A 15,440-nucleotide genomic window follows, 5' to 3' on the forward strand; every position below is an offset into this window, starting at 1 on the left:
CTAAAATTTTCCGTTATTTAATTTTATTAAACTGTTTAATAGACACGTTTAAAGAGAAGGGAGAAAAGAAAAGCAGGCAACAAAAAAATCTCCACTCCCCTTAAGCGCACAAGAATTCTTGCTCCCACTTCTTACCAGGTAAATGGCTGCATATGATGCAAAAATGGCCTATATCCAGCAATACATTCAAACACCATGGTCCCAAAGCTCCAGTAATCAACAGTAGCTGTGTAAGGCTTATTCTCAAAGAGCTCTGGGGCCTTAAAAGATATAAGAAATATTTTAGAAACTAACACTCTAAGAAAACTACTTTATTTTTGAAATGCTATGTTACCTTCAAAAATAAGAATGCAAATTTTATGCACTAAACTCAAGAAAACAATACATGTCTTACCAGATACTGTAATGTTCCCACGAAAGATGTACACAGACTTCCTTGATCAACATCTTTGGCATATCCCAGGTCAATTATTTTATGCATAACCTGAAAAAATAGCATTAAATGATCAAGGAATTTGTAAAGAAAGACATCAATGTCCTCATAAGGTTCTGGAAAGAATGGTGGTAAAGTTTAGACTCAGTAATAACATAAATGCATTTCAAGCCTGAATGCCATCACTTGACTAGTCGGGTAATCTTGATCAACTTACTTAACTAACTTCTCTCAGTTTTCTAAATAATGGTATTATTAACATCACAAAAGTCATTGGGATTCAACTCAATAGTGAAAGAACTTAACGCAGTATTTAACACTTGGTTTTAAAAAACTCTAGATTTGGCTCATAATTTATACTTTAGTATAGTCAGAATAAGCTTGATTCATTAAAGTGGAAGACAAAGGTAAGAGTGACTTCCAAACTGAAGCAGTTCACACCACTTTAAAGTAGATCAATATAAATAAACATCTGACTTCAAAAATAACTTGAAGGGCTGGAGCAATAGTACAGTGAGTAGGACGCTTGCCTTGCACAAGGCTAACCCAGTTAGATCCCTGGCATCCTATGTGGTACCCTAAGCCCCACCAGCAGTGATCCCTGATGCAGAGCCTGGAGTAAGCTCTGAGCACAGACTGATGAGACCCCAAAACAAAAAAATAACAACAAATATCTTGAAGGGCCAGAAAGATAACTCAAAGGGCTAGCGTAAATGCTTCATATGCTGGAATCCCAATTTCAGAACATGGTACTGAATGGAGTACAAAGTTGAGAGTGGCCCCACAGAATGGCCCAAATAAACAAAATATTGCAGTTCTTGGAGACAAAAAAAAAAAAATCAGCGGCCAGACTCATAATACAGCCAGGAGGACATTTGCCTTGCACAGGGCTGACCCAGGTTCAATCACCAGCAACCTATATGGGCCTGTGAACAACACCAGGAGTAATTCCTGAGTGCAGAGCCAGGAGGAATCCCTGAGCATCACCGGGTGTGGCCCAAAAAGCAAAAAACTGAAATAAAATAAAAATAAAAATAAAAAGATAAAGATAACTGGTGTCAAGCATATATGAAAGGTTCTAAAGAGATATAACTTTATCAAGGTTCCATAACCCCCAGCTGACCATCATCTTCACTAAAGAAAACACAATTCAATTCCAAAATTGAAGGTCCAGGGCCAGAGTGATAGAACAGTAGGTAAGACACTTGCCTTGCACGTAGCTGTCCCAGGTTCGATCCCCAGCAACCCATATGCACCCCCTCCCCGGCTCTAAGCACTGCCAGGAGTGATTTCTGAGTGCAGAACAGGAGCAATACTTAAGCATTACTGAGTGTGACCCTCGCTCATTAACATATTCCCAAAAAAAGAAGATTCACTCTTGGCTCTAATTTCTTGGGGGAGAAGGGGTGCATACCCAGCACTGCTCAGGGCTTACTCCTGGTGTTCCTCAGGAGACCGCATGTAGTGCCAGGGACTGAATCCAGGTTGGCCACTTGGATGGCAAGCACCTTACTTGCTACATTATCTCTGCAGCCCTCTTGGCTCTGATTTTTATTTGAATATAACGTTTATTCTTGAACCAAGAAAACTACCTAAATTGTTCTGATAAAAAAAAGTATTTTAGAAGCCAGCTGATTACTTTGAGCTCTTCTCAGATGACTTCTTTAAGAATCTAAGAAACCAGATGCTGGGCCTGAGAGACAGTACAGTGGGTAAGGCTGGGCCTGAGACAATATAGCAGGTTAAAGCTATTGCACACACCAGACCCAGGTTCAATCCCTGACACCAAATATGGTCTCCAAGCCCAGTCAGAAGTGATTATGCACACATTCTGGGTCTGCTTTCTTTAAGCAAAGGAGAAAAATGTAGGTTTGCTTAAGTACATTGGCCAAGGAGATAGATCAAAGGGATCTCTGAGCACAGAGTCAGAAGTAGCCCTAAGCACTGACAGATATGGTCCCCAAACAAAACAAAAACAAATTTCTGGTTTCAGATTCTAACGTAACGATAAAAGTTGCAGAGGAGAATGAGTTGCGCTCTCTCTCTCTCTCTCTCTCTCTCTCTCTCTCTCTCTCTCTCTCTCTCTCTCTCTCTTTCCCTCCCTCCCTCTTCTCTCTTTTTGGTTCTGAGGCTATACCCAGCAGTATACAGGAGTAACTCCTGGCAGTGCTTGGGGGGACCCAGTGAAACCAGAGTTCAAACCCAGATTTCCTGCTCAAAAAAACATGTACATTAGCCCTTTGATCTATCTCCCTGGCCAAATATACTTAACAAACATACATTTTCTTCTTTTCCTTAAAGAAAGAAGACCCAGAATGTTTGTATAATGAGATGGGTTTCCTGAGGATTAACAAATTATTTATACTCATGCAATTATCTCTACCTACGCAGTCTATTATCTCTGCTATATACTTGTATTAAAAAAACAGAAGCAAACATTATAAAGTGCAATTTATTCTAACGGAACTACTTCATTAGCAGAGTAGAAAAACAACACAAAAGCACAATTCATAGCAGTAAAGTCTGGAATAACAAAAGTAGAGAGTACTATGAGTATGCATGGAGGGTAGGTACTCCACCTCAAAAACTGTATTAGGAGACTATCCAATAGGCATGGAACATTTTTCTAGCATTTTTACCTACCTTTCCACCAACATCCTGAAGAACTATGTTTTCAGGTTTTAGATCACGATGTATGATTTTGTTTTCATGCAAATATCGAATCCCAGACCCTAAATAAAGTTTAAAATGTGTATTAAATAGAAAATAGTAAATGAAAAATCAATTTCATCATACATATTCTACAGATCTTCTCTGATGCTCAAACTTACATGGCCATCATAATTGCACAATTAATGATACTACAGCATCTCGGTTTTTTAAAAATAAGAATCACTAAATTAAATACTGCAGAATTATCCATGCTCATTTAATTTATGAAAAGTAACATTAAAAAGTGGAACAAAGAATTAAGAAAATCCTCAAATTTAATCTTATAGCCTTCTCCCTGCCCCAATTAGACTTTGAACTCTATGAACTCCATGAACTAGGAAGAGGTCACAGTATATAGAGAAATACATCCTTGGTTCTGAGCTTCCCACAAGCATCTAAGCACTGATTATTTGAGGGATTTTTCAAGCATATAATTAAAAAGAGGTGTTTTTTTTTTTTTGAGGGCCAGGTGGTTTGGACCATACTTGATTGATGATGGTCAGAGTTTACTCCTGGGTCTGTACTCAAGGATCACTGCTGACAGGCTTTGGGGGACCATATGGATGACTAGAATCGAACACAGGTCGACCATGTGTAAAGCAAATGCCCTATCCACTATAATATAGCTCCAGCCCAAAAAGAGATTTCTTTCAACCTAAATATCAGCTTGAGAAACTATACCTCAGAAAAGATGCAATGCCTCTGGCAAATAAACAAGTAGGAAGAGGGAATATAATTAAAGTCACTCCATGTCATTTTCATCAACAACTAAAGCATCTGATTAGCAAAAAAAAAAAAAAACAGAGTCCTAGGGGCTGGAATAATAGTACAGTGGGTAGGGCTCTTGCCTTGCACATGGCCAACCAGGGTTTGATCCCCAGCCTCCCAGAAGTGATCCTTGAGCTTAGAATCAGAAGTAAGCCCTTCAGCACCTCTGAGTGTGACCTAAATTTTAAAAAATAAAAAAAAGTCCTAAAAATAAATTCTGAAAATTCGAGTTTTAGTATCAACATTAACAGTTAAATTTTTTCTCATAGCTTTTTAATTGGTTCTCCACCACCCCCACCCCCACCCTTTTTTTGCTATTGCTGCCATGTGCAGGGGTCACACACTGTTTGCGCTGCATGCTAAAAAGCACACTTCATTATGCCACAGAGATCTTGCTCAGGGCGTGCGGGGTAGTGCTAGGACTCAAATTTGCAGCCTCATGTTTGCAAAGCAGGCACTTTACCTCTGAGCTGTCCAGGGCCTCTAGCAATTTCTTCCAGATTTCAAATATGCTTCTGAGAACAGCTCAGTGGTAAAGTGCTTAATTTGCACACCTGCCAGTTCGAATCCACAGGCATCACTGCACATACCAAGTGCCATCGGGCAACACTGCCATTGGGGATCCCACCATAAAAGTGTGACCCCTAGTGAGCAGATCAACCAAGTATCTTTGGCTCTTGCTCCTCCATCTTCCAAACAGTAGCGATAACAAAGGAAAGGAGGAAAATCTCTACTTTTGTAGCTGAACTCCCCAAATCTCAGTTATAAACCAATGATAAATCAATACAATTAGATTTAAAACCTAACATACTCTTGGGAATGGAGGGATAGTGCAGAAGTTAAGGTGCTTATTTTACAGGCAATGACCCCATTTCGAACCCCGGCACCACACATGGTTCCCCAAACACCAGCAGCAGCAACCCCTAAGCACAGAGCCATGTTAGCCCCTGAGAACAGTCAAGTGTGATCCCATTCTCCCTACTCCCCTCTCCAAAAAAAACTAAATAACTTATGTTTTGTATCATACATCAATATCATCTGTTGGGGGTCTCAGCAGCTAGCCCGAGACTCTGACCAAATCCCCTGCCACCGGAAGCAAGAGCTAGCCCTGTTTGGCCCTGTTTACAAAGACCCCGGGGGGCTTGGTCCTGTTTACAAAGACCCAGGGGGCTCGCTCCAGCACTCCCCACAGGCAGGCACTCTGGTTGAGAATGAGGGACATGACAGTGCCCACCTATCCATACTGATAACCCGGCCCTAAAAGCAGGATATACAAATCATTAACCGACATCTATATTAGCCCTATGAGAGAAGAGCCCTGTACTAGAGAAACGAGAGAGAAACGTGCTGTACGTGGGATTGCCCTGAGTGTGAGATTGCCCCCTTCTGCCCCCCGAGTATGTGTATAAGAACCCCTAGGTAGGGGCCAATAAATGGAGAACTGTTTGATCACCAGACTCCCCCCACTCTGTGGCTTTCTTTCTTAGTGACGGTGGCAGGAATCCCACGGGGACCACTCCCTCCCCTTTAGGGAGTAAGTCGTTGGGGGGGGGGTACTCCAGGAGCCGACAATCATCAATAATTTTCCTTAATTCCCTAGTAATAGGACATAGAATCTTTCATAGACCAAAGGAGACAAAAATTCTGTTATTTCCATACTGATCACATACCTATATCACTCAGTAAAGAAAGTATCTGGCTTTCTTTTAGTCCACAACAATTTTCTGGTTTGTTCAGCAGCTAAAGGGGAAAAAAGAAAAAAAGTCTAAATATAAACTACCAATACTGCTGGACAGCAACAACATATCACAACTCTGAAAGAACACCATGTGAAAAGTCATGATTAAACTGGCAATAGTACTAAAGTTTCACTGACATAGCCATAGCACTGTAGCGCTGTCCTCCCATTGTTCATCAATTTGCTCGAGCGGGCACCAGTAACGTCTCCATCGTGAGACTTGTTGTTACTGTGTTTGGCATATCGAATACGTCCCGGGTAGCTTGCCAGGCTTTGCCTTGCGAACGGGATACTCTCGGCAGCTTGCCGGGCTCTCTGAGAGAGACGGGGGAATCGAATCTGGGTCAGCCGCATGCAAGGCAAACGCCCTGCCCGCTATGCTATTGCTCCTGTCCAATATATTCATATGGCAAATTTTAAATGATATGGAAGATTTGTAATAGAGACAAATAACTTTCTAATAAACATCTTCAACATCTTTTTAACTTTATTTTTAGTGAAGCAAGATCACTTTCGTTGAACAAAACTTTTTAGCAAGATGCGGGGCTGGAGTAGTAGCACAGTGAGTAGGACGCTTGCCTTGCCACATGGCTGACCCAGGTTCAATACCCTTCAGATCATCTGGTCCCCTGAGCCTGCCAGGAGTTGATTCCTGAGTGTAGCACCAGGAATAACCCCCAAGAACTGTTGGGTATGGCCCCCAAACAAACAAAAAAATAGATGGAATGGAGGGGCAAGAAAGAGAGCACAGCAGCAGGACACTTGTATGTGGCCTGTATGTGGCTGACTGGGTTTGGTCCCCAACACCCCATGTGGTCTCCCAAGCAAGGTCATAAGTGATCCCTGAGCACATCACCAGAAATAAGCACCAAGCACTGCCAGATGTAGCCCATACAACAAACAACAACAACAAAAAAGAGGAGCGGGAAGGGGTAGCAGGGAAAAGGGAGAGGAGAGGAAGATGCAAGAGGAGAGAAAGGATGGGTTCAAGAGAGAATAAGTGCTTCTCAATAGTGGGAAAAGTTGGCAAAGAGACACAGAGACAAGCAACGAGGTTTGTGTTTAAGGGAGAACACAGGTTTGAAGAGTCTGTTATTTTTTATCTAACGTCATTCACGTAGAGCCTTTCTTTGAACTGCAATAAAAAAAAGTGGGGAAAAAATGCAAATTCTAAATCAGGGATCAGTAAACATGCCCTATTATGCTAGATAATAAATACCTGAGGCTTCATAGTCTCTGTTACAATTACTCAAATCAGCCACTGAAGTAAAAAAAAGAAACAAATAAAGCATAAAGAAAAGTGCGTCATAGTGTTCCAATAAAACTTTATTTACTAAAATAGGTAACAGGCAATAGTTTGATGATGATTATTTAAGGCCATTATACTGAATGTAGGGCTGGAGCGACAGCACAGCGGGTAGGGTGTTTGCCTTGCAAGTGGCCGACCCAGGTTCAATTCTTCCGCCCCTCTCGGAGAGCCCGGCAAGTTACCGAGAGTATCCTACCCGCACGGCAGAGCCTGGCAAGCTCTCCGTGGCATATTTGATATGCCAAAAACAGTAACAACAAGTGTCACAATGGAGATGTTACTGGTGCTTGCTCAAGCAAATCAATGAACGGGAGGACAGTGCTACAGACAGTGCTTATTCATATTGAATGTAATTCAAACATAGCTGACATTCATGATTTACTATCTTATTATTTATTTCAAAACATCCACAATACCTTCCGGAGATCTCCTCCAGAACAGTATTCCATGGCTAGAAGAGGCACATCATTAATCAAAAAATTTAATTCCTCAGGAACATCACAGGCCTTTACAACATTGGCATGGTTTAACCTAAAAAGAGGGGGGGAAAAAACTTCATGAGCAAAAATGACTTTCTAATAAAAAGGAACTGAGCTTAAAATGAGACATAATTGGGGGTCAGTGAGAGAAAGAAGGCAGGCATGGTACATTTTAATTTCCCACTTATACATTAAAAAGTGAAAGTGATAATTAAAAAAATAGAATGTGGACAATACCATCACTATTACTATTGTTATATTTCTATGTGCCTAGTAATCAGCACTTTATGTACAATGACTTATTTACTTGTCACAATAATTTTATAATTGCAGAATAATCAACAATCTCATCAGGAGGAAATGGAAGCCCAAGTTGGTTAAATAACATCAGATCACACAGTGAGTAATCAGGTGGTCAGGTAAGAACCTGGGGTCCGGCTCCGCAGCCCATACAAGACCTGCTCTCCACAATCACTCAGTGTAACTGAGAGGCAGACACAATTAAAATTTACATAATTTCCTTCTAGTTTTTAATCTGTGTACAAACACCTTTTCTAATTAAAAAAAAAAGAATTATTCTCTACAATGTTTTCTAACACATTTATATCACCTTAGCCATTATCATCAAAACTAGAAGAGATTCACAAGTCCCGGAACCTAACAAAAGAGAATCTCCATATGTAGGGTCAAGAATTTGTACTGTTGACAAACTTTCTGGGTGATACTGCTATACAACCAAGCTTGAGGACCATCAGAGCAAATTTCTACACTTTCAGGAGACTCCTCACTGCTCCCTCATATTTCCTCAATAAAATACCTTAATTTTCTAAAAATAAAGTGAACCAAGTACAGACATTGGAGTTAAAACATTATTTTAAATCCATACTTTTATCAGCTGCACGACTATGAATTTCAAAATCCTCACTACAAACAGTAATATCTAAATATGGAGTTGCTGTGGCAAGTAGAATTATTTATAAGCATTTAGCATTCTACCTGTGGCATTTAAAAAATAGGTTCATGTCTCTGCCTCAAGAATTTAATTCTCCTCCCATTTAGTAAAGGCTGTACTTTTCTAACAGAATCATTTCTAACAAAATGTGGTAGGAAGAATGAACTACAACTCCCAAGGAATAATCATAAAAGACACGTCAGTTCTCTGATTCTCTCTCAGATTACTCATTTTAGAGCTGCTATGTTGTAAAGAGATTCACGGTTTCCTTTAAATGGCCCACATGGGGAGGAACTGAAGCCTCCAGCCAACAGCCAAACACATGAGCTAGAAAGCAGATACTCCAGTTCCAGTCAAGCCTTGAGATGACTCCATTCTGAGAAGTTTCCGGAGCAATCTCCCGAGTCAGGCCTTTAGATGACTCCATTCTGAGATGTTTCTACAGTGATCTCCCAAGTCAGAACCACCCAAGCTCAGTCATTACATATTCCTAAATTATGAAACTGTGTAATAGAGGGATGGAGAGACAGTACAGTGGGGAGGGCTCTTGCCTTGCATGTGGATGACCCCAGTTCGACCCCCCAGCACCTCATATGGTCCCTGAGCACTGCCAGGAGTGATACCTGTGCACTGAGCCAGGAGTAAGTCCGGCGCACAGCTAAGTGTGATCCAAAAGCCAAAATAAGGGGCTGGACAGATAGCACAGCAGGTAGGGCATTTGCCTTGCACGCGGCCAACCCGGGTTCAATTCCCAGCATCCCATATGGTGCCCTGAGCACCGCCAGGAGTAACTCCTGAGTGCAGAGCCAAGAGTAACCCCTGTGCATCGCCAGGTGTGACCGATAAAGCAAAAAAAAAAAAAAAAGCCAAAATAAATAAATAAGTAGTTTTATTAATATGAAAGTATAATTGATGAGCACTGTTCAGAATTCAAAAAAACACTCTTGCCTTCAAGAGTCTGATAATACCTAGTAGACTTTTTAAATTAAATTTCCTCCTTTTGGGAGGTTGGGCATAGAGGAAGTGGGTTTGAGCAAAGGGAATGATTAAGACTTACTCTAGGCACTGTGCTCTGATGTGAGTTCACAAAGTAAAATGTGAGGGCTGCTGCTGCGACGCGTGTGCATTTGGTGGTCCAGAGCTGCCTCCCCAACAGAGAGACAGAGAAACAGACAGACAGGGAGACGGGCAACCACAGCTTGATGGTGAAAATGGCCCGTTTAATGCAGAGCTGCTAGCATACTTATAGAACATCTGAGGGGGGTTGTCTAAGGACATGGGTGTGAATGATCATTTGCAGAGATAAACATTTGGCAGAGAAAATTCTCTTGGGGAGATTAACTCAAGGAGACACTGTCTCCCAGGGACATCTACATTGCTTTTATCTCTCCCTCTAGTTGTATAAATTATCAATACTTGCAGTTGTTTGGATAAACACAGTAAGAGACAAGGATCTCAAAACTTAGTTCTCTGAAAGATCTGAGAGCAAACAAGGTTTTTACCGTAAGTCCCAGACTAAGTCCTCAGGTCAGTTCAGCTTGTCCTTCCCCATGGGGGTCTTGTCTCTTAAGTCATAACAGCTTTCATCAAAGTCATGCATTTATGCTTTCTAGAATGTCCCATTTCAATGCCGAGGTAGCGTCGCCACTCACCTCAGGTCCATCCCAGTCCCGTGACTGGACTTCCCTTTTGGGGTGTTAGGAACTATAGCAACTAAAGCCTGAGTCAAGTAATTATGCCCAAAGAACATTGCTATATAGTAAAATATACAAAGGGTATAGGGAATACACTGCACTTCAAATACAAACACAAAGTTCAGAATTACCAGAAAGTTTTGTCTTACAAGTAATCAAGAATGACTTGGGGAACTGTTACAATGATAGGTAAAATACAAAGAAAAGGCTAAAAATACTTTAACTAAATTAGGGATGCTAGCAAGCGCACGATAAGGTGCCCTTGTCTGGGAGGAGGAAAACGGGCAATTCACTGATGAAGCCTAAAACACCTAGGGTTATATCCAACATCCTGATATTACTCTTGGCAGTGCTTGGGGCAGATGGTGCCAGGAATCAAATCCAGGTCAGTCACATGCATGGCAAGAGCTTCACCTCTCCATTTCCCTAAACCAAATCTTCTTAATCCTAGTGTGATGTTGGTATTTGAAATAGTACACATATATTTTGAGTCAGGTTCTGCCCTTCTTCCCCTGGCATTAGGCTGGGCTTCAAAACTAGGAAAGTAAACCAAGTACACTTACTTCTTCATGATCTGGATCTCATGGCACCACCGTTCTCTGTTTTTGGTACTTAGCTCAAGGCGACAAGACTTAATTGCTATTTTGAGATCAAGTTCCTGCCAAAACAGAAAATCAATAGGAAAAAAAAAACTTACAAATTAGGCCCTGATACAAACGGGTTATCAAAGAAATGTCCACCTGTAGAAACAAAACTACTCAGCTTTATTTATTAAACATATTTATTCTCGGCTGTCTTGAAGAGGAGTCAACACTTTTGCTATGTAAGCTATTTCATAGATAAACCAAAACTTTAAAATTGACCTTCAAACACACCGAAGTACTTACGCATGACTAAAGGGCTGGCAAAACAGTAGTGCTGTTATTTATAATAAAGGTAGGACTCTTACCTTGCACACAGCTGATCCTTCATTCCCCAGGAGCCCATATTGGTTCCCCAGTACCACCAAGAGTACTCCCTGAGTACTGAGTACACCAAATGTAACCCCAAATCCCCAAAAAAGAGAGTGAGGCTAATCCTATAATTGTCTAACCCAAAAATTGTCTCAAATATTCTGCAAAAAGAATACAAAGACCATGTTCTCCCAAATCTTACTTGGGGAGGATGTTTGCTTTGTATGCAGCCCATCAGAGTTTGACCCCCAGCACTGCATATGGTCCTCCAAGTACCAGCAGGAGTGATCCCTGAGTGCAGAGCCAGGAATAAGCCCTGAACACTGCCAGATGTGGCCCAGAAGCAAAAAACAAACAAACCAACCAAAAAGAAAAGAAAAAAAAAATGGCCTCAGTCTCCAGGAAACTAGAAGAGGAAAAATTGGATTCCCTAACCTTAACCATAAGAGATAAGTTTTGTTATAACCAAGTCTAATGCAAGAACCGCCAAAATCAGTTCCTAACCTTTACATTTCAAGTAACATTAAAAATGTCCTTCGTGATTATTCCAGATCGTGCCTATGTGTAGGAATTTAGTCATTTCTGACTAAAATTAAACCTGACTTGATGCACATTACAAAAATTAGCCAGATCCCATCACATTCCAGCATATTAATAACATGGACTAATAACAGCAGTCAAGAACAAAGACGAGTAAAAACTAAGCAGAAAGGAGAAAAATATTTACAAAAACACTAAGACTTAACTTGAACAGGACAATATAATTGGAGAGCTGGGGAAGGACTGAGGACAAGCTAGAAAAGTCACTATGTAAAAAGAAAGGAAAAAAATGGAGTACACAAAAAATCTAGTCTAACTACAACCCTCATTCCCTTCAACTTTTTGTTCTGGGCATTTTTTGTTCTGTACCTCATTACAGCTAGTTCTATGTAAGACTTTGTCACTAGGCGACAGTCTGGTACAAGTATGGACATTAAGTCCAAATATTTCATTTGAATGAGGCCAGAAATTAACTATTTCAAAAACAATCCCATCCTAAGTATTTCTCTGCTTTCATTTCACTTGCCTTCTCCACTCAACACTTTCACAGAGACTTCTGAGGAATGAATAGGGATATCTAGCACACATGCAAAATATGTTTTAAAAGAAATATTCTAGGGGACACAGAGATAGTACAATGCATAGGGCACTTGCTCTGCATACTTTTGAACCCAGGCTGATTCCCTGCCATACCATGAGGTCCTGTGTGAGCACAGAGCCAGAAGTAAGCCCTGAGTACCACCAGGTATGGCCCGAAATAAAGCAAAATAAAACAAAAAGAAATATTCTGAGGCTTTATGTGATGATAATGGTTGCACAAGAATATTAAAAAATTTAATGTCACAAAATCAAAACAGTAAATGTTGGGGCCAGAAAGACAGTACAGTAGGTAAGGCATTTCCCTCAGATGAAGCCAACCTGAGTTCAATTCCGGGCACCACATCTGGTCCTCTAAGCCCTGCCAGGAATTGACCCCTGAGTGCCCGCACAGCCAGATGAGTGTTTAAGAAGGGTAAATATTATGGGGGCAAAGATCACGCAGGAGCTGAGGCCCGTCTTCCATAGGAGGGCCCTAGTCTGAGCTCCAGCAGCACCTGGTCCCCTGAACATTACAAGCTGTAGCCCTGGAGGCCCCCAAGAACTGCCAACTATGGCCCTTGAGGTTCCCAGCACCTTCCAATATGGACCCAGTAATCCCTGAAATTATGGGGCCTGAGCAGCTTGCATCCTCACATCTTTGCACTGAACTGTTTGCCCCACTTGGCCAAGTATCCCTGTGAGACCCACCTTTCCCTGCCCCAAGATCTTCCCTCTCCGAAAAGAGTTTCTTTACTATAGTTCTATTAATATGCTAATGTGGGTTATGAATCTCTATGGAGACTCCCTTTTGAAGGTATACACACACACACACACACAATTTCCAATGACCTCTTATTGTCTAGTTCTTGCTCTCAGAGAACCCGGCAGGCTACCGAGAGGCTACCGAGAGTATCCTACCCGCATATATGCCTGACTGAGAACACCTGTAAAGGTGATTAGTGGCTGCCCCAAAAGCCTCCATCCCTCTCGGAAAGCCCAGCAAGCTACCGAATCCCGCCTGCACGGCAAAGCCTGGCAAGCTACCTGTGGCATACTCAATACGCCAAAAACAGTAACAATGATGGCCCTCATTCCCCTGGCCCCAAAAGAGCCCCCAATATGCCATCAGGCTACACTAGCACGTGACAGGGACGAATGGAGCCGTTACTGGCGCCCGCTCAAGCACATTGATGAACAGGATGATAGTGATAGTGATTTCCAACATATGTCTTTTTGACCAAAGAAGCAGTTTTTTTCAAAGCATTCCATGGGATTTGCTTTTCCAACAATACACTGTCCTCGCCGGGGCCCCTTGGAGGGGAGCGGGTTGAGTCCCCGCCCCCCCCACCCCACCCCCGTCCCGGCCGGGGCTCCAGCGGCCGAAGACCTCCAGAACCAGCCACCACCATGCTGAGACCACTCTCCACACGCATGAAGGTACCGGCAGAGGAAAAAAGGCATGCGGGTCCCGGGGACTGAGATCTCCAAGTCTGCTCGGATTGGGGCTGAGCATCCTCCATATTCCAGTAGGCAGGGGCCACACCCACCAACTGGCCCCGTGGCACCGTGTAATCCCATCAACGGCCAAGACCCAGAGACTATAAAACCCAGCTTCCAAAAGCACGCGGCCACAAATGTGCGAATACGGCCATGCGACATCTTATTATCTCATTATTACTTTGGACAAACTGGTAGGCTACAGAATGTAACCTGCTCACACAGCAGAGTCTGGCAAACTCCCCGTGGCGTACCCAATATGCCAAATACCAGTAACAATGATGGGTCTCATTCTTCTAACCCTGAAAGAGCCTTGAATATGGCACTTTTTAAAAAATCTCAGGGCTAGGATGAAGAAGACGTTACTGGGGCCTGCTCGAGGCAATCGACGAACAACAGGATGGTCGTGATCGTGATCGTGAACAATACACTGAGAAATGTTACCCTATTCCCTATGCAAAACTCTTTGCTTATCATGTTTCCGTATCACTTCACAGTTACAGATACCCTCAATATAGATTTTATAGCTCACTGTATTTACAATGCTTCTATGTCTATTTCTCCCACTAGACCTGTGTCTCTAAAGATAGAAAATACCACTTTTTATCGGTCTACACTCCATTAGCGCCCAGCACAACAATTGTTTAAAACAGACCACTTCAGGCCAGAGTTATATCAGGGTTAAGAGTGACTCTGGGGACTGGAGAGATAGCGTTTGCCTGGGTAGGGTGTTTGCCTTGCAAGCGGCCAACCCGGGTTCGATTCCCAGCATCCCATATGGTCCCCTGAGCACCGCCAGGAGTAATTCCTGAGTGCAGAGCCAGGAGTAACCCCTGTGCATTGCTGAGCGTGACCCAAAAAGAAAAAAAAAAACACAAAGAGTGACTCTGATTCAATACCTGGGACCAAATGTGTCGCCAGAGCACAACTAGGAGTGACCCCTGAGCACAAGGCCAGGAGCACCCCTGAGTACTGTTGGATGTGCTCTGTACCAAAAACAAAACAGAAAGAAAACAGACCATCTCGTATATTTTTTTCTCCCTCAATGTGGGGTTTTTTGTTTTTTTTGTTTTTTTGGGGGGGAGGTTGGGGATTCAGTTTTGGGGACACACTCAGCAGTGCTGAGGTTCTACTTCTGACAGTGTTTAGGGGACCATGTGGTGCCAGAGATTAAACCCAAGGCCCCTGCATACGAAGACTGCATTCTACCTTCTGAACTCTCCCCTAGACCCTCAATGTGCTTTGAAAGGTAGAGATGAAATACTGGGATGTGGCTTCTACCAAAACACAAGACTCTGAAATCCACACACATACACCTTAAGTTGGGCTTGGAAAAGGAAGGTTGCTGCCTCCAAGTCATATGACAGAATACTTCTCCTACCAGAGGCCCAGATGTCAAATGTTCCAATTTTAGGAAAGGGCTACTCTATGTAACTGGAAAATTCCTAAAAGATTTCTAAGTTTCTGGAGGAATACAATCTCTTATATATAAAAAGTGACGAATTCCAAAGAGTCAGAAAGTAGAAATGACAGTTGCCAAGGAAATGGGAAGCACATCCAGAAGTGATTGCCCAGCAAAGCAGTGAGGAGTACCCAAATACTACCAGATATGGCTCATAGCCCCTACCCCTTTCTCTCCACCTACCAAAAAAGAGAGAGAGAGAGAGAGAGAGAGAGAGAGAGAGAGAGAGAGAGAGAGGGGAAAAAGAAAAAGTTTGTGGGCTGGAGCTATAATATAGTGGCTAAGGTGCTTGCCTAGCACAGCGCTGACCCAGGTTGGATCCCT

The 15,440-nt window shown here is 42.3% G+C and overlaps 1 protein-coding gene across 2 annotated transcripts in view; it reads right to left on the reverse strand.

The window, feature by feature from the left end:
• The window catches only part of CHUK (component of inhibitor of nuclear factor kappa B kinase complex), a 44,115-nt gene that overhangs the window by 26,170 nt on the left and 2,505 nt on the right, over positions 1–15,440 (reverse strand). For both annotated transcript variants that reach the window (XR_008793391.1, XM_056120751.1), the window contains exons 2-7: positions 10,649–10,743; positions 7,377–7,491; positions 5,584–5,653; positions 3,077–3,165; positions 395–484; positions 136–260 (exon numbers count right to left, since the gene is read on the reverse strand). Coding sequence is in view for 1 of the 2 variants with exons in the window: in XM_056120751.1 (XP_055976726.1) it covers positions 136–260; positions 395–484; positions 3,077–3,165; positions 5,584–5,653; positions 7,377–7,491; positions 10,649–10,743 (584 nt within the window). In the remaining variant the exon portion in view is untranslated. The remainder of the gene's footprint in view (positions 1–135; positions 261–394; positions 485–3,076; positions 3,166–5,583; positions 5,654–7,376; positions 7,492–10,648; positions 10,744–15,440) is intronic.

The sequence above is a fragment of the Sorex fumeus genome, unplaced genomic scaffold (genome assembly GCF_029834395.1).
Source record: "Sorex fumeus unplaced genomic scaffold, SorFum_2.1 ptg000043l, whole genome shotgun sequence".
Lineage (NCBI taxonomy): Eukaryota > Metazoa > Chordata > Mammalia > Eulipotyphla > Soricidae > Sorex > Sorex fumeus.